The sequence below is a fragment of the Equus caballus genome, chromosome 26 (assembly GCF_041296265.1).
Source record: "Equus caballus isolate H_3958 breed thoroughbred chromosome 26, TB-T2T, whole genome shotgun sequence".
Classification (NCBI taxonomy): domain Eukaryota; kingdom Metazoa; phylum Chordata; class Mammalia; order Perissodactyla; family Equidae; genus Equus; species Equus caballus.
Window position 1 is genome coordinate 18,749,410 of NC_091709.1, and position 21,211 is coordinate 18,770,620.

General features: G+C 34.8%; 1 protein-coding gene across 36 annotated transcripts in view; it reads right to left on the minus strand.

The window, feature by feature from the left end:
- Positions 1–21,211, minus strand: part of ROBO2 (roundabout guidance receptor 2) — a 1,555,999-nt gene that overhangs the window by 69,773 nt on the left and 1,465,015 nt on the right. For all 36 annotated transcript variants that reach the window (XM_070252274.1, XM_070252275.1, XM_070252262.1 and 33 more), the window contains 6 exons: positions 20,803–20,965; positions 19,053–19,219; positions 15,797–15,918; positions 7,793–8,024; positions 4,981–5,105; positions 2,543–2,714 (listed from right to left, as the gene is read on the minus strand). In XM_070252274.1, coding sequence (XP_070108375.1) covers positions 2,543–2,714; positions 4,981–5,105; positions 7,793–8,024; positions 15,797–15,918; positions 19,053–19,219; positions 20,803–20,965 — 981 coding nt within the window. The remainder of the gene's footprint in view (positions 1–2,542; positions 2,715–4,980; positions 5,106–7,792; positions 8,025–15,796; positions 15,919–19,052; positions 19,220–20,802; positions 20,966–21,211) is intronic.

The window sequence follows — 21,211 nt, forward strand, 5'->3', positions numbered from 1 at the left end:
GGTCATGGGTAGGCAAAACCCCAAAATCCATTTACTACAACCAACACAGAAGAAATAAAAATTCTGAATAAATCTAAATTCATAAAAAAAAATCCACAAAGAATAGTCTAGGCATACATATCATTGCTGAATTCCAGAAAATATTTAAGCAAGAAATAACACTAGCCCCACAAAAACTCTTACAGAACCTAGAGGAAGAAGGAATACTTCCCGATCCATTTTATAAAGCCAGCCACCCTGATTCCAAAACCTGACAAAGACATTAGAAGAAAAAAAAATTACCGTCGATATCCCTCATGAACAGAGATGCAAAATTCTTTACCAAATGTTAGAAAATCAGATTTAGCAGTATCTGTAAAAAGCATAATATATCTTGACCAAATGAAATTTATCCCAGGATTGCAAGGTTTATTTACCTTGGAAACTATTCAATAGAATTTACCATATTAACACAGATAAGGAGAAAGAAAAACAGATGATTATCTGGAAACACTCAGAAAAAAGTATTTCACAACTATTAAAATAAATTAGTGAAGTTAGTAAGGTCACAAGATACAAGGACAATATAATTAAATGCATATATAATATAGAAAAGCTGGAAAAGAAAATTTTATAAATCCACTTATAACCGTGTAAAAAAATCAACCATTTAGGAAAAAGTTTAACAAAACATGTGTAAGATCACACACTGAAAACTGCAAAATATTGTTGAGAGAAATTAAAGGATTCTTAAATAATGGAGAGGTATATCATGTTTCAGGAGAGAAAGACTCAATTAAAATGTTTATTTTCGCAATTTGATGTATAGATTGACTGTGTTTTCAATCACAATTCTAATATAGTTTTATAGAAATTGACAAGCTGATTTGGAAAGTTTATGGAAAAGGCGAAGCCCTCGAATAGCCAAAACAACTTAGCAGCAGAAAATGATGAAGTATTCACACTACTTGATTTCAAGTCTCACCAGAAGCTACCGTCCTCAAGACAATGTGGTTTGGCATATGCATAGACATGTAAACAAATGGAACAGCACAGAGAACCTAGGAATGGATCCACACATACATGGTTAACTGGGGAAAGGAAAGTCGTTTTAATAAATGATGGCTACACAATTTAATACCTATATGGAAATAAAGCCTCCGTCCTCAAACCACAAGCAATTAAGATGTATTCTAGAACTAAGCATAAAAGCTAAAATTAGAAAGATTCTAGAAGAAAATACAAGATTTTCTTATATTTCTTATATTTTTGCTATCTAGAGGTAGGACACAATAGCCCAGAAAGTACTAAACATGAAAAAAATTTGATAAATTGTAGCTCACTAAAATTTACAACTTTTGCTCATCAAAAGACACTACTAAGAAAAAGAATAGGGAAGCCACAGACTAAGAGAAAATATTTGCAATACAAATATATGACAAAAAACTTGTATCCGGAACACATAAAAAACTCCTCCCAATCAGTAACAAAAGACAGACAATACAATTCTAAAAAGGCAAAAACTTGGAAAATTTATGAAAGAAAATATGTGAATGGCCAATAAGCAAATGTACCCTCGACATCATTAGTCATCAAAGAAAACTGAAGTTAAAACTACAGTGAGGTACCATTTTATACTCACTAGAATGGCTAAAATTACGGACTGGCAACATCAAATGTTTGTAACAACCTAGAAGAACTGGAAGTCATTTTCTTTGCTAGTGAGAGTATAAAATTATTCAATTTGAAAAAAAATTTTAGCAGTTTCTTACAAAGTCAAACTATACCATTCGTATTACCCAGACATTCCACTTCTAGGTATTTCTCCAAAAGAAATAAAAACATATGTCCTCAAAAAGACTTACACAAGAACATTCATTCTCTCAAGAGAAAGCAGAGAAACAAAATATGGTTTATTCACATGATTGAATACTGCTCAGAAACAAAATATATGATTTGCATAATACATACAGAGATGATCTCAAAAACATTATGTTTAGTGAAAAAAAGCCAGACACAAAACATTATATTCTGTATGATGCCATTTACATATATTTCAAGAACAGGTAAACATGATCCATAGGGAAAATTTTTCTGTAATGATTGTAATAGATTTAATAGAGATTTCTTATTTGGGATAGTATATTTGGATTGCAAAGTTTCTTTTGTCCTGTTTCTGATTAATTTTTGACATTTTTCTGGCTAAGAGAAAGCATATAGATTGGAAACGTAATGCACTTTCTTCAGTAACTGTCTCATTTTCTATTATATTTTAATGGCACCAAAAATGCTAATAAACAATTGATTACAAATAATTTTTAAACCAATTTTCAGCATTTGAACTCTTTGTGATCATAATTTTAAGAAGTCTGTGAGACTCTTAAGAGCATGAGCAATTGCTAAGCATTTTTGTAAGAAACTCTAGGCAGTTAACCCATTTGCATATATGATGTGTACACTTTATCTCTCATATGTGCTTATCTTTCTGTTAGGACGTGGATTCCAAAAAATAATGTACCTTTTATCAGTTGACTGATTGTATAGCACATAGATTGGTACTCACCAATTATTATTGGCTGTGGCTCACTTTTTACTCCAACTCCTGCACTGGTACTAGCTGCAACCTCTACCCGGTATTGAATACCTGGGAACAATCCACCAATGATTACAGATCGAATGGCTGCATCCACAGTTTTGTTGATATGGAATCGTGTTTCATTCCCCAGACACCAGATCTACAGAAATGTAATGTGAATAACAAAAGAATATAGAATAATCCTTTCTGGTAATTAAATTATTATAATTGATTAAATACTTTTTTAAGAATTACCTATTTTCTAGGTTTTTAGAAGTATTTGTGAATAACATTTTCTAAAGCCTAATTTCTACAGTTTACTTATATGTATGTATATGTATATATGTGTGTATATGTGCATTAAAGAAGGAACAATAAGGAAAGCTAACAGTATGACGTTTTTCTTTATATCTTACAATCAACATTGAATGCTCATAACACTGGAAGGTGGTCCTTGGTTGCAAACAGCTTTTGGGTACGGATTAAAACATATAAATTCCTCTGCTTAATTTATTTATCAAGATTTATTATGCATATAACCTATTAAAAATATGGTGATTATGAGTTGTAATATCCAAGCTATATAGATACACATCTAAGTAATTTATATTTCATTTAAGAAAATATTAACTTACACAAAAGTAGTTAACAAGATTAATTGACCTAAGTTATAGGTATTGATTGAGATGAAATTAAAGCCAATATTTACATTGACAGTAATAAATCTTAATATTGATAAAAACATATCTATACACACATACACACCGAAGAGAACAAACTGGTGGGAAGTCTTTCAACGTTGATTTGAAAGAGCTAGGTTTTTACCTCAAGTAGAAATCAAATTTTAGGGCACACCTTCTCCTGGGATACAGAAATCCATTACTGTAAAATGTGCTACAAAAGAATTCCACTGTACCTAATTGTATTCATATTATATGATATTTCATAATCTACGTCTAGATGCATAAGTAGGAACACACATGGTTTGTTTCTGAAACAAGTCAGTCCTGAATCTTTTTCTTTAAAATAATTCCTGTGAATTTTATATTTCTTTTATTTATACTATGATACCTGTGTTACTAATGGAGGAATATTTAGCCCTAACAGATACAGACACTTCACCACCAAAATATGGCAATCTCATATCAATGAGAAAGCTTAAAACTTATGAAAAAAAGTATCAGTTGTAAAAAAAAAATTCAATATTTAAATAAATGGACATTTTGGATATTCAGTCCCAGATGTAACAAAGTAAAATCCTAACCTCATTAAAACCCCTACACACATACACACAAGTAGATAATTCTTTGACCTTAAAACAATGGGTCCTACCACTTGTAAAACTTTAGAATCTATATAATTATGCTATTCTAAAAGCACTTACTCTTATATTTCTTACACACATTTTCTTTATAATGTGATGGGAATAATTTTAAAATAAATACTTATGCACACTCTGTCCATGAGCTTAAGTTGGCCTTTAATTTAAGACAATTCTATTTAAAATGTATCATTTTTATTTTCGAAATAACAAAATTCAATCTGCAGTGTTTTGAGTGAAATTATTCAGCATAATTTCACACAGTGAGTATGAATTTCTGCTGTGAGGTGGGATGTCTAGTTTTCTATTTTAATAGATTTATTTACTATGATATTGTCAGAATTCTACAAAATTTATTAACAGTGAAAAATCATAGTTTTGCAGTTTTACAAGGTTTAATGAGGCATTCTACTCTCACATGTGGTCTGATCACATCGCAATTAATCAGAACCTTATTTCTCAAGGTTAGACATCTTCTGTCTCTTAAACATCAAACAATGGCAGTGAAACAATGGATATACAGTTTCTAAATAGCAACAAATTCACTAGCTGAAAAATGAGATAATCGACTGTTTTTTGTGAGTTTTTTCAAAATTTATTTTTTCAATGGCTCCCTTTTTCCAAGAGAAATATTTTACAAAATCTCAATAAGTTGATAAAAGAGGAACATAGAAGGAGTGCTGGGGTTGCCCACCCTCCTTTCCCCACCTCAACTCTCTAAACTCTGAGAAGTATCTTTTTCTGAGAAAATAGTTTAAAGATGGTCACCCTGAGACACTGACATCCAGTAATGAAGATAAAGGCAGTTTCGCTACCTACCCTGCACCCCATCTCTAAATCTCTGAGGTTCTGGAGTCACATTATAAAGAAAACTACTCCACAGTCATGGTTCATTTGTCCAACTTAGTGTGCATTATCTGTGACCTTGGAGTTAGGTGCTAATCCCTATGCATTTGTTTCTTTACCTGTTGGACAAATATATAAAAAAACCACTTTACACTCAAACTCAATGAGAAGGCCACCAGAGATGTACTTCACCCACGTGACACTGAGACTTCTCTGGGAACCTTTATCTGCGAGCCTTCCTTCTTCACCCAGGCCCTACCTTATATTCTTGGATAATTCCATTCTGATCATCTGGAGGAGGAGGATCCCAGGAAACACTAATACTTGTGCTATTGTGGCTTCCAACTGTCAGCACAGTGACAGATTGTGGAGGGGCGCTTGGGGCTGCAGAGGAAGTAATTAGAGTAAACACAAACTGTAAGTCTCGGTGTGCATTAATGCTGCTTACAGATTATGAATGCAAAGACAAGACGCCTGAGGTTCCAGTTTCCAGTAGTTCTGAATTTGCATATAGTGCTCAACAGTGACAGTTTTTAAAAAACGTCTTTTAAATATAACGGACAGATTTAAAGCAAACATAACAGCTATGGTAATATGTACTCAATAATAAATTTAAGAGCTAACATTCTAATGAGTGTTTTCTACATGCCCAGAACTAAGCTATGTGTCAGATTTAATTCTCACAATAACCTTAGGAAGTTAAAACAACTCTTATCTCAGTTTTACACATAAGGACACCAAAGGCTTGTGAGAGACTTATCTAAGTTAAACATTGAAGCAGAATTTGAACCCAGGTATGTCTGATTCTAGAACTTTGATTCTTTTGACTGTCATTGGTTCTCTTTCTGAAACAGATACTGCTATCAAAAATATTCTGAGAGGCTGTATTCCAAAATTTTATCAATCAATCATTCTCTCTGAGTGGTGGCATTACAGACAATTTTGGTTTCATTTTAGTTTGTGTTTCATAAATAAAAACAGAAACACAGCGATAAGTTTCACCAACAGAGAAAAAATACTTCTGTTTTCATATTAAGAAAAATAATTGACTGTTATAAATTGACCCATAATTTAAGATTTAAAACTTATTTTATATTGATGGGCAAGAAACTCTGAAGATATAAATGAAAAGAGCTCGTGTTGGGTGAAATGCGAAATGGACAGATTTTAACTTCTTAAAATTCTCTTCCTTTACCGTTTCTCCTATAACTAATTATAATCATACTGAGAAAAGATGAGAAAAAATTTCTGATTTTAGTCTGCAGCACCTCCCATCCAGTGTACCTGAAAACTAAAAAATGCTATGTTTGCAGGAAAATCTATCAATTCTCAGTGAACCGCTGAGTTTAAATCAAAGGCAGAAAAAAGTAAAATCAAACTACCAACAGTTAAAATTCAAAGAATTTTGTGGTGTTAAAGTATTTTTATATAAAAGGATTAGTGTTTTCATAACTCTACACAGTTTAGTCCTCTAAAAAATATGTACAGTTGAGTCGTAAAAGATATTTTAAAAGCCTATTAATGAAGTCTCCCATGTTTGGTAAATTTGTCATGACATATTTCACTGAGGTATGGCCATATTCATTGAGATATAAGACACACAGACACGTGGCCACAATACTGCTCTTTATTACTCTTCTCTGTGATAACAGTGCTCCCAAATATGGCACAATGAAATAAATCGAACCACTGGTCTACAAATTTTGTGGTTATTAAGTAGACTTCACTGAAAAATAACACTTAGGAGAAAACTGGTTTCTCATTTGCCTTGCTGCTGGCTTGGAGAGAACACCATGCCTGCTTCCTGACAGCTCAATTATTCCGGCACTTAGCTTCTTTTTACAGATGTGAAAGAACCCAAATGGCCACCCATCCTTTCCAGACAGAGCCCAGCTGAGTTCCATTTGTTACCTTCAGAAGGCTACGGAAATCGGAGATGAATGTACAACCGGATGGTGACAAATGTCTAATCCAGAGGAAAAGTCTGACTGCAGTGAAATTGATTTTGGAAGTCTGCTTCAAACGTAGCATTCTGTATTAAATTCACCCACCCCACTCCTTAGTACTATAAACTTTCAACATAAAGTAAAATTTAATGGTGGATAAAGATACCATTATTAATTTTTAGTATATTTTTACTTTACTTATCATAAAAGTAGATTAATGATGCCTTTAAAAACATGCTCTTCTGCCCATGTCAGTGTATCCCACTGTTAATCAATGTGAAGATAACATTTTTGGCCTGTTGCTTATTATAAGATATGGATAACTTAAAAGCTCTTTGGTCAAACGTGAACATTTACATGTTAGCACGAGCAACCTATATACATTTTCTTAAGGCTGCTCATATCAATTTATATAAAATATGTTTAGAAAAAAGGCTTTTTTTTGGGGAGCTGTGTATAAAAAATTAGTAGAAAATCAAAAAAGGGGGAGAATTATTATACTTGGCATCTGACTTTGTGTACTTTGATGATACTATTATATAAGCCTGTAGTTCAGAGAAGGAGACATTAGTAAGTGGACTAGTTGAGTCCTACATTAATTTCACATCCATCACAGATTGACTTCAACGTATCTGTAGGCAGGAAAATTTCCAAAAGAGAGAGGAGGAGGGAACGTCACTAAGAAGAATGCTATTGCAAGCAAGTAAGTGGCCTTCCCAATTGGGAATTATGAATCAGACTGGCAGACCCCAGAGAAGGCAGCTTATAAAAGAAAATGCAATACCTCACTCTACCAAAAAAAGAGGAGTGGCAGTGAATGGCCTGTGTTCTTGGGTTTCCAGTAGCCTGTCCTTTAATGAAGCCAAAAAACAAGATTTGTACTAGCAAACAAGACTTGGGGAAAACGTTTACTTAGGAAATACTCAAACTACTAGAACGTCACTTTTTTTTTGAGTTGTCAGATTCTAAGGAATTCTCAGAATAAAAGGGGGAAATGACACTTCTGGATTCACTTTTAGATTCTTTCTTGCTACTCTTCAAAGGAAGATGATAAACTAGAACTTCAACAGAAACTGGTTTCTTTATGCTTTAAGTTTGGTTTGTGTCAGAAATCTGAATACTGACCTTCTTCAGTAGTACGAATTGTTTTAGATTCACTATCCATTCCTTGGAACTCATTAAAATACGGTCGTACTTTAATTTCATAAGTCACCCCCTTTTTCAGATTGACTAAGACAGCACTTCGCTCAGTTGGGACTTTGGCGTCTAAATTCTGCCATGTTGACGTAGCCTGCAGGCCTGAGGTCTGACGATACAACACGCGGTAGCCTTGAATAAACTGGGGCTGGCGATCGACCTGAAAAACAGAGCAAAAAGCTTTGGAAACCTAACGGAAGTATTTTAGACATCACAATGGATCCATCCTCATTTCTCTTGTCCCTATTTTGGTCCTCATTAACTATCATCTGAGTGATGCCACGGCTTTCTAACTCATCTTCCTGCTTCTAATATCCTCTTCCATTTTTTTTTTTTTGTTAATGTTACGATAGATTACAACCTTGTGAGATTTCAGTTGTACATTTTTGTTAGTCATGTTGTGGGTACACCAATTCCCCCTTTGTGCCCTGCCCCCACCCCCCTTTTTCCTGGTAACCACCGTATCCTCTTCCATTTTTGAGTGCACATTGCTCCTAAGTCATTATTTCTAAAATGAAGAGTGGAAAAACTCTCCTGCATAAAATACCTCATAGGACCCAGATACTTACTTAATTAATTCAAATTCTTTGGATTAGCCACCAAGGCCTGTCAAGGCCTAGACTTGCCAATTTTTCTAGCTTCATTTCTCATCAAATTGTTCTTGTCTGTATTCAACAATTCCCCTTTGTGTGTTTTTATATATAATGTACTATTTGTCTGGAATTTCCATTCTCAGCCCTTTTCCACCCTCTAATACCTCCACTCACCCAAACATTTTTTGAGTTCCTACTAATAGGTGCCAGAAATTCTGCTAAACTCTGGAGATAAAAGCAGAGAATGAAAGTAGAGTCAGTCCTGCCCTCATGGTGCTTAGAGTCCAGGTAGAAGATGGGCATTATCCAATAATCACCCAAACAATGGTCAAGTTACACTCCTCACAAATAAACACAAACAAATGCTATCAATGAGATGTACAAGGAGCTAAGACAGCCTAGAATGGAGAGGAAGTTGACTGGATCAGGAAGGGGAGATAAACTTTCCCCGAAGAATAAGTACTGAGATCTGAAAGAAAAGTAGGATTTCTCCAGGGGAAGAACAATAGGAACAATATGTATAAAATTTGTGTGGCTGGAGGAAGCATATGCGCGATGCTAAAAGTTGTGGAGCTACAGCATCTGTTTTAAATGCACATGAAAAGCTCATGCCCATTAACACATATTAAATCAAAGACTTTTATTAATTTACCAAATCCTGGCTCCTTCAATAGTCCCACTATTGGCACAATTTGACAGCCGCCTTTTTTTTTTTAAAGATTTTATTTTTTTTTCCTTTTTTCTCCCCAAAGCCCCCCGGTACGGGGTTGTACATTCTTCGTTGTGGGTCCTTCTAGTTGTGGCATGTGGGACGCTGCCTCAGCATGGTTTGATGAGCAGTGCCATGTCCGCGCCCAGGATTCGAACCAACGAGACACTGGGCCGCCTGCAGCAGAGTGCGCGAACTTAGCCACTCGGCCACCGGGCCAGCCCCCTGACAGCCTTCTTGATGCTGTCATTCATTTAAGGTTCAGAGGATAAGCAGCTGTTTTTAATGAAATCTGAGATTTTGAATCTGAAAGTTCATACCAAATAGAAACTTGAAAGCATTTTTGTTCGCTCATAATAATTACATGAAAAACGAATATATAAAAAAATGCAAGCTAAAAATGAAACATATTCTCTTTAAACATTTACTAAACAATCTTTATTGGAGTTTTACCACTGTTTCATTTTCTGGGAAAAAAGAACTTTTAGCTTTTTAAACATTTTTTAATGTCTTTCCATGTTTCTAGAAATGCTCAATTTAAATATAATTATCACAGCACCTTCTCCAATTAATATTCCATGTATTATAGTTTAACAGCCACATTCTAAGAAGCCTTTAACTTGACATCTTTCACTGTCAAAGTGTAAAACTTAATAGAGAAGATATGGCAGAACCTCATTTCAGGAAGGTTGAGGAGAAAGAGGAAATAGAGAAGGTAATGATGGAAACGGTTATTTTAGCTTTTGAAAAATTTCTTTATCCAGCTGTTAACACGTTATAAACAAAAGGTATTCTTCCATCTATTAACTTCTAGCATGTCTTCTTGACTTGCAGCATTTAAAAATTTTTTTAGCAAAGGCAGAAAATAAAAAAATACAAAAACCTCAATCAAAATACAGTGGAACAGAGAGACACTCTTCTATATTTAGAATGTCCAAACTGGAAAAGTAATCCATGAATTTGGTGGACGTGAGCATGTGTGTTTCTATGTATAGCTAATTCCAGTTTCGCGGATGAGTCTCAACCAGTAAGAATTCCTTCACCCACCTGACAGCTTTCTAACCCTCAAAGATTTTCTGGAATTAGTGCTATACTGGCATAAGGTTACGTCAAGAAAAAGTAAGCCCAGCTCTGATGCCAAAGCTCATGATCTTTGAGTCCTCATCCATGTTACCAGTTCGTGTTTCTACCAATGGACATACCTCTTGAAAAGTAGAAGTTGTTCTGACATTATAAAACAAGGCAACTAAAAAGCAAAAAGTTAAATTTATGAGAGTCAAACAGACATGCCTTTCATCAAAACTGTCAATGTTCAAAAAATCCTTACAGCATATGTTAAAACAACATTAAGCTTACATTTTATAAACTTCTCTGCATTCGCTTTAAGTGAATTTATATACTGAAAGAAAGACATAACTCACAATAATAGCTTGTTAATACTGAAAGAAGCAAGCTGTGTTTTTAAGAAGAACATTAAGCAGCTGTTTCCAGATGAAGGGAGTCTGTAAATCAGGGTAAATTGGTTTTACCCATGTTTGGTTTTCATTAATTAAGTGTTTTAGGGACTTTATGAAGCTAATGTTTACCACACAACATTGCCTTGCTCACTTCAGAGCACACTGCCTCCAACCTGGATCTTCTAATGGCCTGCTTAATAACTAAATAGTTTAGGTTGATTTTGTGCAGTTGCAATGCATTCTTTCCAGAAGGAAATTTGTTGTTACAGGTGGAAGCAAAAATGAAAATGCTGAACGTTACCTTTAAAAAAAAAGAGGTGAGATTTTTATTGGATATGCGTTCTACACCGCTGACTTTTGGAGCACATTTTGACAGGTGGTCATTTTCAAGTTAAACCATATGCTTGTTACTAGTTTTATTAACATTCTGATTGTAAGAAGGAGGATTTTCTTTTAGTGTTGATTATAGTCAGAGTCTGGCCACAAATCCATGGGTTTATAGAATTTTTAAAAATTAGTATTTTCTGAAACATGAATAAAGAAAGAATTGTCGTAAGGAAAATGTGAAATGATGAAGACAGCTTCGGTCTTCCAGTCATAAGGTCTCGAATGAGGTACAGCTTAGCCTCTTAAACCTTCTGAGCCTCAGTTTACTTAATTTTTTCAAATAATATCCACATTACAAGGGCACAGAAACAATTAAATGACTAAGTTTTAGAGATGCATGATGATAAAGCATCATTGTTAAGTGAGGGATATACTAAAAGTGGGGTTCCATATGTGGCCCTCAAATCAGCACTTTTACTGAAATGTTTAATTCATATGCTTAATATCTATCTTTTCAATTCGAAAAAATTCCATTTAAACTGAAAATTCAAAGTGAATTCTCTTTGGTGGGCTCAGCCTGCTATGTGACTTATCTTTTCTTAGCTGAGTTCTGAAATTCTAGCATGCCAAAGCACTATTTCAACTCCAATAGAAGCTGTGATGCTTAAGGGGCAAAGGGTCTGTGATTCTTTTTGTCCTTGAAGAAAAACAAAACTCCTCCCCCAAAAAATCTAAAATAATCATTAAAAAAAAATTTTTTCTTTGAGGAAGATTTGTCCTGAGCTAACACCTACCACCAATCCTCCTCTTTTTGCTGAGGAAGATTGGCCCTGAGCTAACATCTGTGCCCATCTTCCTCTATTTTATATGTGGGATGCCTGCCACAGCATGGCTTGATGAGCGGTGCATAGGTCCATGCCTGAGATCCGAACCGGCAAACCTTGGGCCATCAAAGTGGAGTGCTCAAACATAACTGCTATGCCACCGAGCCAGCCCAAATCATTTTTAAGTAAGAGATTTATTGCTATTCTCTTTGTGAAACAGCCATTTTCTTGACATTTTTGCTTACTGTTATTATGAGAGCAGTCATTTTTAGGAAGCAGGCTTTGCTAACTATCGTTGCTTCAAGATTAGCCTCGTGTGGGGCAGGTGGATGGTCTTTCCAGTGCAAATGTCATACGAGTTTGGTAATTGAATCCTGCCAACCATTGGTAAACCACTTCAGCTGGCCCCAAATTTAAACACATGGGTTGGGGAATATATTTCTGCCCTCAAACCACAGCACAACTGTAACTCAAATACTAACAAAGTGATAATTTGTACAACATATACATTTAGCAAGTTGAAAATATGACACGAAAATAAAATATTTAGCTATAATTTCCTTGGCAACCGATCCCACCCCTAATCTCACTTGATTTCACTAAATTTACCTCTCCAATACATACTTCTCTCATGTGTAACTATAAATTCATGGAGATACCTTGTGATATAATTGAACACTTTCTTTTTTAAGATAAAAATTAAAATGTATGAACACAACTAATTTGATCATTGAACAGACAATTATTGAAAGGGTATTTCATAATAGATGCTCTGCTTTGAAAAAACAGGAATAAAACACAAACTCCAGACTCACAGAAGTCAAGCTCATGAGGGAGAGAGATATGTAAACTAGTAATGACAAGCTACTTGGGATACGGAGATGAATATGACAAGGTCCTTCTCCTGGAAGAACTCCCAGACTACTGACCTGCAATCATGATCTAATTTGATTTATTCTTTTAAACTCAGTGACTTTTAAAGGGATTAACTTCATAAACATAATGACTTTGATTTCTACCCAAATAATTTCCACATTTAGAAACAGCTTAAAAGAAGCCCCTTCAAAAGTCCCAACAGAGTAGACTTTTTCAATTGAGAATGAGGAAAAATCAGCTATTAAACACATAATGATTTCCTTGACTTTGTTAGTTTTGTATCTAGTCAAAGCTACAGAAAAATGGAAGAGGCATGGTGAATAATACCCCGACTGTGCCATTGGAAAAACGATGAGGTCATTATGCTCCCTTCACGAGAATAGAAGAATAGAAGTCATTATATGTCGAAGACAGAATAAGTCTATGAGAAATTATAGCAAAAATGGAATTAGAAACAATGTAATGCTAAATAATCATAATTACCCTTAAAATATTTTAAACTTAGTCTCATTTTTGTTAAAGTATTACACAATTTTCTACCCATAGGACAAAAATTTGACTGATCATGTGGTCTGGTTTAAGAAATAACAAAATGCCCCATCCAGGATCGTATGTCCAAATTCCACCATTAAAAGGTATTCCTTTTAAGTAAATATTTGTGTACAGTAAAGTGAAAAACACAAAAAACGGATTTAAAGTAAGGAAATTCTAATCCTATCTTTATAAATAGATGTGAAATACTGGGAACATTGTTCAACCTGTCTGCACTGGTTTCCTTTTACAACATTATAGACTTGGAATAAACAGCCTTAAATGTTATTTTAGGTTCTCCTGTTCTGATTTAATAACGCCTCCATGTTTCCCTATGTAAATGCAGATGAGTGGTGATGCCTTTTCTGGAGCCTGAGGGTAGAGTTAATCACTTCCTCTTTAATTGAAACCTGTCTATAGGCTACATATATATCTGTTATGGCCTTTATCTGAGTACTGTCCTTAAGGATTTCCATGTTTCTCTCAAGTAGATTTGTGTCTCTTTATATAGTGCTGTCCCACACGTAGTAAAAACTGGTCCTCAAAACATGCTAGTTGAACTCGATTTGTTCAATGGACTTATTACTGAGAGGACACTGGAATAATTTCTTCATTGTGTTTTATACTTCAAACATAATTAAGAACTGATGAAAAACAACCAGTTTTCCTTTCTTAACCTCCTTTGTTGAGGGATTTGATAGGAATGGGTGAAATAATCATTTCCCTAAAGAAACCTGGACTCAAAGAGGGGGCAAATCTAATTTTTTAATTTATAGTTATTTTTCCATTACAACAACAACAACAATAATGATAGAGACATAATTATACATACTTTATAATTAATACTATAAGTAAAGTGAAATTTTTTCTAGGTGTTTCTAACTCAAATGTCCATACAGCATACAAGATCTAGCACATAGACAGAGAGCTTAAAGAAGATGTGCTCCTCTGTCATCCTGATATATTTTCTTACGGATTTTTAGAGGATATAGTAGAGAGATCTTGGGCATAAGTGAGAAGTTGGCAATAACTGTATTAGGCACAGGGAAGAACATTATCTGGCTCTTCTCAAAACATAGACATACATGTTGACACAAATCATACACAAGTGTTAGTATTCTCTAATATAACTAATACTGACATTTGTATTCTATTTGTTGTTTTCACTGCAGTGGCTAACACATGATCAAAATATTTAGCATCTTGAAATAACAGTGGGGAGGGTGACATTTAAGAATGCATGGAATTGAACACTCTTAGTATATATTAAAAATCAATTTATTTCTTAAAATCCAGTAATTTTTTTACTATATATGTCAAATTGTTAAAATTAAATACATGTTTTGGTTCTGCTGGATGAGATTCAGCTAAAAGAATGTAAAGATGGTCGATTTAAATTCAGAAGAAGACTTCACCAAAATTAAAATCTTTCATGCTTCAAATGACACCTTAAAAAAGTAAAAACCCACACACTGAGAGAAAATATTTACAAATCATATATCTGATAAAGGATCTGTATCCAATATAAAAAAAACTGTTACAAGACTAAAATAAGACAAACAACCCAATTTAAAAATGGTCAAAGAACTTGAACAGACATTTCCCTAAAGAAGATATGCAAATGCTCAAAAGCACATGAAAAGATGCAAAATATCACTAAAGAAAGGCAAATCCAAACCACAATGACGTACACCACTTTACACCCCCTAGTATGGCTATAATGAAAAAAAAGACAGAGAATAACAAGTGTTGGTGAGGACGTGAGAGATTGGCAAAGATCAGGGAAAACTGGAACCGTCAAATATTGCTGGTGAGAACACAAAATGGTATAATATTTTACTTTGGAAAATATTTTGGCAGTCCATCCAAATGTTAAACAGAGAGTTATGATATTACTCAATAGTTCCTACATTTATACCAAGAGAAAGGACAACATATGTGGACTTGTACACAAATGGTCATGGCACCATCATTCATAATAGCCAAAAGTAGGAGCAACTCAAAAGTGCATCAGCTGATGGATAGATAAACAGATGTAGGTGATATATCTGTACAACAGAATGCTATTCAGCAATAAATAGGAATAAAGTACTGATGAATCTCAAAAACATGCTGAGTAAAAGGAGCAGGACATAAGAGATCACACGTAAGATGATTGCATTCATATGAAAGGAACAGGCAAATCTACAGACGGAGTGGATTAGTGGTTGCAAAGGGCTAAAGTAGAGGGAGTGGAGGAGTGAATGCTAATGGGTACAGGGTTTCATTTTGAGATGATGAAATGTTTTAAAGCCACATTTTGCTGATGATTGCCTGACTCTGTAAATATACTAAAAAACATTGAGTTGTACACCTTAACTGTAGTATGTTAATTATATTTCAAAAAAGCTGCTAAAAATTCAGAAGACAGAATATGTCATGTTTATATTGTACTCAATCTATTTTTACTCTACTCTTTATCTATTGAATATTTTTTATCATTGATTACACCTTGATTTTAAAAGGTGAGGGTGTTTTTTACTACTTTTTGGTTTGTTTATTTTCTTTTTTTCTGTTTCGTTTGTTTTCTTAAAGGAATAAAAGCTACTACCATTATATAACCTTTGAAAACTTACCGTCCATGTAACTTGAACAGTGGTAGGAGTCAATACAACTGGAGTATGAAGACGGACAATGACATCACCTAGTTCTTTCTGTACTTGTCGATGGTCCACTCCTTGTGCTGGTGGGCTGATATCTACAGGTAGATAACCATTCCCAATTTTTAAAAATTCATAGTAAAATTCCAATGTTTATTATATAAGCCAATATTATGCCACTAGAAATAATTACAGGGAAAAAAAGAAAAACCCTGTGTGACCAAAAAACATTAAAACATATTTCTATACATACCACCATGCTAGGATGTAATTTGAGAGATGATATTTATCTTCACTAAAATAATATTAATAAAAGAGTGCTGGCGATCCCTCACCCCCATTCAAACACATTGTTAAGGGAGAGCTATTATTTTCTTATTAACAAAGTATGTGCTGTAAGACTTCGCTAGAAACATCAGTTTTATACAGATGTTAGCATATTGAACGACTGTCGCTAGTAGTTAATGGGACCATATATGAAAACTGCTGTTTAGGAATTTGTTTAATCTTTTGTCCCAGTTGGCAGATAGTGTGTTCTTACTCTGTGACCTGTTTCAGTCTGGGAGCTGAGAGGGAAAGTAATCAGGAGGACTGGGGAAGTGATTTATGTCACTAAGGGTAAACAAAGTGAGGGGAAGGAGGGAAAGAAGCCCCCAAATTCACAAAAATACTTTTGACTAAAAAAGTTAGAATACAGATAAAAAGCTCCAAAGTAATAAATTTTGAACAACACTCCAATATCTGACAAAACATAGCACAGCTGTTTTTTTGGAAATGACGGGGGATGGGGAGGAGGAAGAAAGAAGTGCGATAGGTAGAATGACATACTCTCAGACACACATTGTTCTGTCCATTTATTCACCACTCACCCAAACCACTCACCCAAATACTACTCTACTGTCTAATATTCTATGTATCCATTAAGAAAAATAAATATAGACACCCAAGTCCATCAAATTGACCTCAAGCACTGAATTTCACACATACTGAAATCAACTTCTTTAACTGGTGCACTGCAATATTAAATTGATTTTTTTTTCCTCAGGCCACCTTATTTAAGGAAGGAAGTCCAATTTAAAGTGATTTATTTTCTTAATCTTGTTTTCTCCTATTTTCTCAAGCCACAATGCCACACTCTTGCAAAAATATTTTTAAGTGCGTATCTCAGCCAGAACTTAAATTGGGTGCACTAACTTAAATTGGGACATAAATAACGGAGAACTACACTTTGGTGATCTTTTCCCAGTTCCACTTTTTTCATCCTCAACATAAACAGCACAGAGAGTTTTACCTGATTTAGAAAAAAAATATTATTAATATTGCGTGATAATATTAACCTCTGCTCATATATCTGTGGTCTACTGTGATGTAGATGGTGGAAATATTTGCTGCATTACTAAAATAAAAGATTTCTAGATTCTACGCTATTTAATATTTTTGAAAAATAGGAGCTCACATAGCCAAGTGTTCTTTGAAAAGAAGTGCTTTGCAGAATGCAAATCTGCTGAAAGTGTGGTGTCAAAAAATGATCCTGACATTCAGACACAAAACATGAGTTTTCCTATTAAATATCTGTTAAGAGAACATAAGTCTTTTGCTCTATATAGTCTGTCAACTGGAACAAGCCAGATCACAAACAACTTTTGATTAATCCTTTTTGACCTTTTCACCAAGAAGCTGTTTTACGAGTTGAGACTTAGTGACTGGCACAGTTATGGAATGATCAAGGAGGTCTGCTGGATTTAACCACGGCATCCTCTTATCTCCCCACCCTCCACTGCAGCTACACATAAAAACTGACTATTTCTATCTACACAGGTCAAAATGACCTAAGTACTGTAATTTCTTGACTTAAAACCATACACCTCTTCCTTTTCAAGTTCAATAATTTAATTTACTCATTAAATTCAGAGACACTAAAAGTAACTGGATCCAGGTAAGGTAAAATATAACCAGTTTCAGGTCTTCAAATTCTTGTCGTACTTTTTCTTTCCCTGGAGACAGGTTCTTTACCTACAGGCCCTTTATCATCTTGGAAAATTAATCACATTACTGCTTAGAGAACAATAGCAAAGTAGCATTCCCTCCTCCCTTGACTGTCATCATGTCAGTAACGTTACAAAATCACGTGGTGACTTTATTTCACTTGATTCCTTTAAGGCGCCCTTCTCTGCTATAATAGCACGCTGGTTACTATCACTGAGCTACATTGTAATTATAATAATATTTTATGGCTGTATGGTGCTTTTCATAGCATAAAAATACCACTTTGAATTATATCTTGTTCAAAGCCTTTTACAAATAAGAAATAATTAACCCTTTCTCACGAACCCTGTGGGAAGCAGGTTGTAACAAAAAATAAAGCCACCATTTCTATTTTATTAATTCCTTCCATCTACTAGGAGGAAGGGAAATTATAATGCAACATCCTATATGAACCTTTAGACTCCAGTGGCTTCTCAGTTTGAAGAGACAGGCTACAAAAGATGAGATGAGAAATCCTCCATTTTGATCTTATGTTATAATATTGTGGGTGGGTTTTTTAAATTAGTCAAAAGAATCACATACCTCAGGAAGAAAACTTGATTTACTGCTTTCTGAAATAAATTGCTCCTTTAAACATCTGGTTTAATAAAATACACTGTAGCGATGCTTGTCAGACTGGAGCATCAGCATCGCCTGGAGGGCCCTTAACCACGATTGCTGGGTCCACCCCCAGAGTTTCGGAGCTGGAGCCCGAGATCCTGCATTTCTAACGTGGTCCCTGGTGATGCAGATGCTGCTGCTATGGGAACCTCACCCTGAGAGCTACTGCACCATAAACACAGAATTCCTGAACAATAGGAAATGATTTTGATATGCCTTTCTGGGAATCTTATCCACTAAAGATCACTTTGTGCTCTTGTATAATCAATTTCAAAGGAGAAACATTTTTCCTCCCTTGGAAATACAGTAAAGTGCTAACTTAGTTGACTCACTCTTACTCTTACTCTGTAAGTGTACCCAATTATTTTGTTTATTTTTTACTAAATAGACCTTGCCAGTTACAGAAAGAAGACACATTCACCAAGGTGACCTGCAAGTTTCCTGCTCCTTCACTGGATCAGGTCTAGTAAATCATTATAACAAGCAACGCAGGCACATTTATCTTTCCTCGTGCAAGCCCTTTGTTCTTAAAGATTTGTTTAACGCCTCTTCTAGAACCAGCCATGTTTACAGCTATTGGAATTACCTTGTGTGCGCACGGGATCTGACATTGGACTTGGATCGCTGAGACCTTGGGGGTTGATGGCTCTGACCATGAATAAATAGATGGTATTGGGCCGCAGTCCTCTCACAGTGTAGAGAGTGGTCTTCACGTGGTTTGCCACCGTCTGCCAGCTATTGCTCACAGATTGGCTGAAACACGAACAGAAATTTCTTTTAAAGAACAGTCATAAAGGTATTGGAAATGGAGTTGGATATCAATGACAAAGGTTAATGGCTGAAAATTAAACACACACACACACACAACGCTTGAAGTGTTCAGCCCAATAAATGAAACATTTGGATGATTTCAGTTTATTCAACAACAAAGCCGAGCCCACCTAACGGAAGTGCCATGCACAACAAAATTAAACTCAGCCCAGGAGATGTGACAGCCCTTTGCTAATGCACAGCAGCCCACTAAATGAATACCTGTAAAAGGAACAGAGGCCAAGATCACAACATCAAGTTTATACAGTAAATATGGTCCTCGTAAATGTATATATATACCTTGAAAAGAATTAACCTGTAGAAAGAATAAATGGACTACAGAGTAAATTATGCCAATACATTTTCCTTTTACAAGGTGTGTTTTCTTTTGCATCAATTCCACATGCAATATTATAATAGAGCCTTCTAAAACTACATATCTGTAAAAGAAGAAAGGAAGCATGTAATGAATATTTTCCCTTGGTCACATTTTTAATAAAATTGTACATTACACAATATTGTGATTTCTTATCTTGGAATGGTGAAATATCTCTGAATCTGCATGTATGGACCCCTCAACAGCCAGCTACAGATGGAATGCGCATTTAGAGCACTTCGCCTAGGGTCAAATGCTGCTTTTGTTTAGAATGAGGAAAAAATGTGATTTTCTGTTTATCTTTCAGAAGTCCTTAGGCATCAAAGCATAAAAATTATAGAAAAATACTATTTTGAAATTTGAAAACTATGTATTGACCATTACCTTAAATAGATTATGGAGGCCTAAAATGAAAGTCATGATTTGTCCTAAATGCTTACAAAGGACAGTGGCTATCATTACCAAAATGGCAAATAGAAGCACATGGAAGCTGAATATGAAGCTACATTTTCCCATTTGTGTAAGTATTTTACTACATTGTCATAAGAAAATTTTATAGCGCTATTTGCTAATTTATAGTCTATAGTATCCTTAAATTGATGACAATTATTTAAAATAGCAACTGGACATACCTTTTCCTTTCAGCAACCAGAAGTGCACAGAACTGATTTCTTAATTGTAGTTTTTAATTTTCTCTTAGGCCTACCCAATAGATGTATTCAAATATATAGCACAAAAGCATTAGAATTATTTTAAGTTCTGCTCCAATTATTAGGAAGCCAAGTTTCAGGGTTCGGGTTCTATGCCTCAGTAAAAGCTGCATAACTTAAAAAGCAGCTGTGCCTAATTAAATTATTTTCTGCCTAGTTCTAATGCCAAAATTCTCTTCTTAGGTCCTTACAGTACTCAGGGTAAAGAAAGGAGCTAAGTGATTATGTCACAAACTAATGAATATTTAATCTAATAACTAAGGTATAAGTGAAAAAAACCCTAAAGTGTATTATTGAATAAAGTTAGATATAAAAGATAATTCTTCAAATACACTGATTGAACATGTCCTTAAAATAAAGTAGTGGGATAGCTCACGTGAGATTTTAGGACATAGGAGCTAAAGGAAAAACCCAATGGCGAAAAAGAGAGTGTTGCATACCTGAAAGCCTCAATGATATATGCACTTGCTGGAAGGGTTCCAGGGGTACCTGGTTGCCAGGACAAGGTGACACTGTTCTTAGTAACATCAGTGACCTGCGGTTTGGATGGTGGCCCTGGCAGGTCACTTAAATCATAATTTTTACTGATCGTTGCTCCAGATTCTATAGAGGACAAACAGAAAAGGCTTCATTCCTGATTGCACAAGCTGACAACAATGCTTAAAAGAAGGAAAATAGTCTATTAAAGATGTTAACCTAGACAGCGAGCAATTCATCCTCATGAATCAGAAGTATATAAGTGAATCTTTGCTTTTCCTACATGTGACTAAATGTTAACTTTACTTTTACACAGGATCATTAGAATTGCTTGCTCTTTAGAGAGAGAAAATAAAATAACAAGGTTATCAA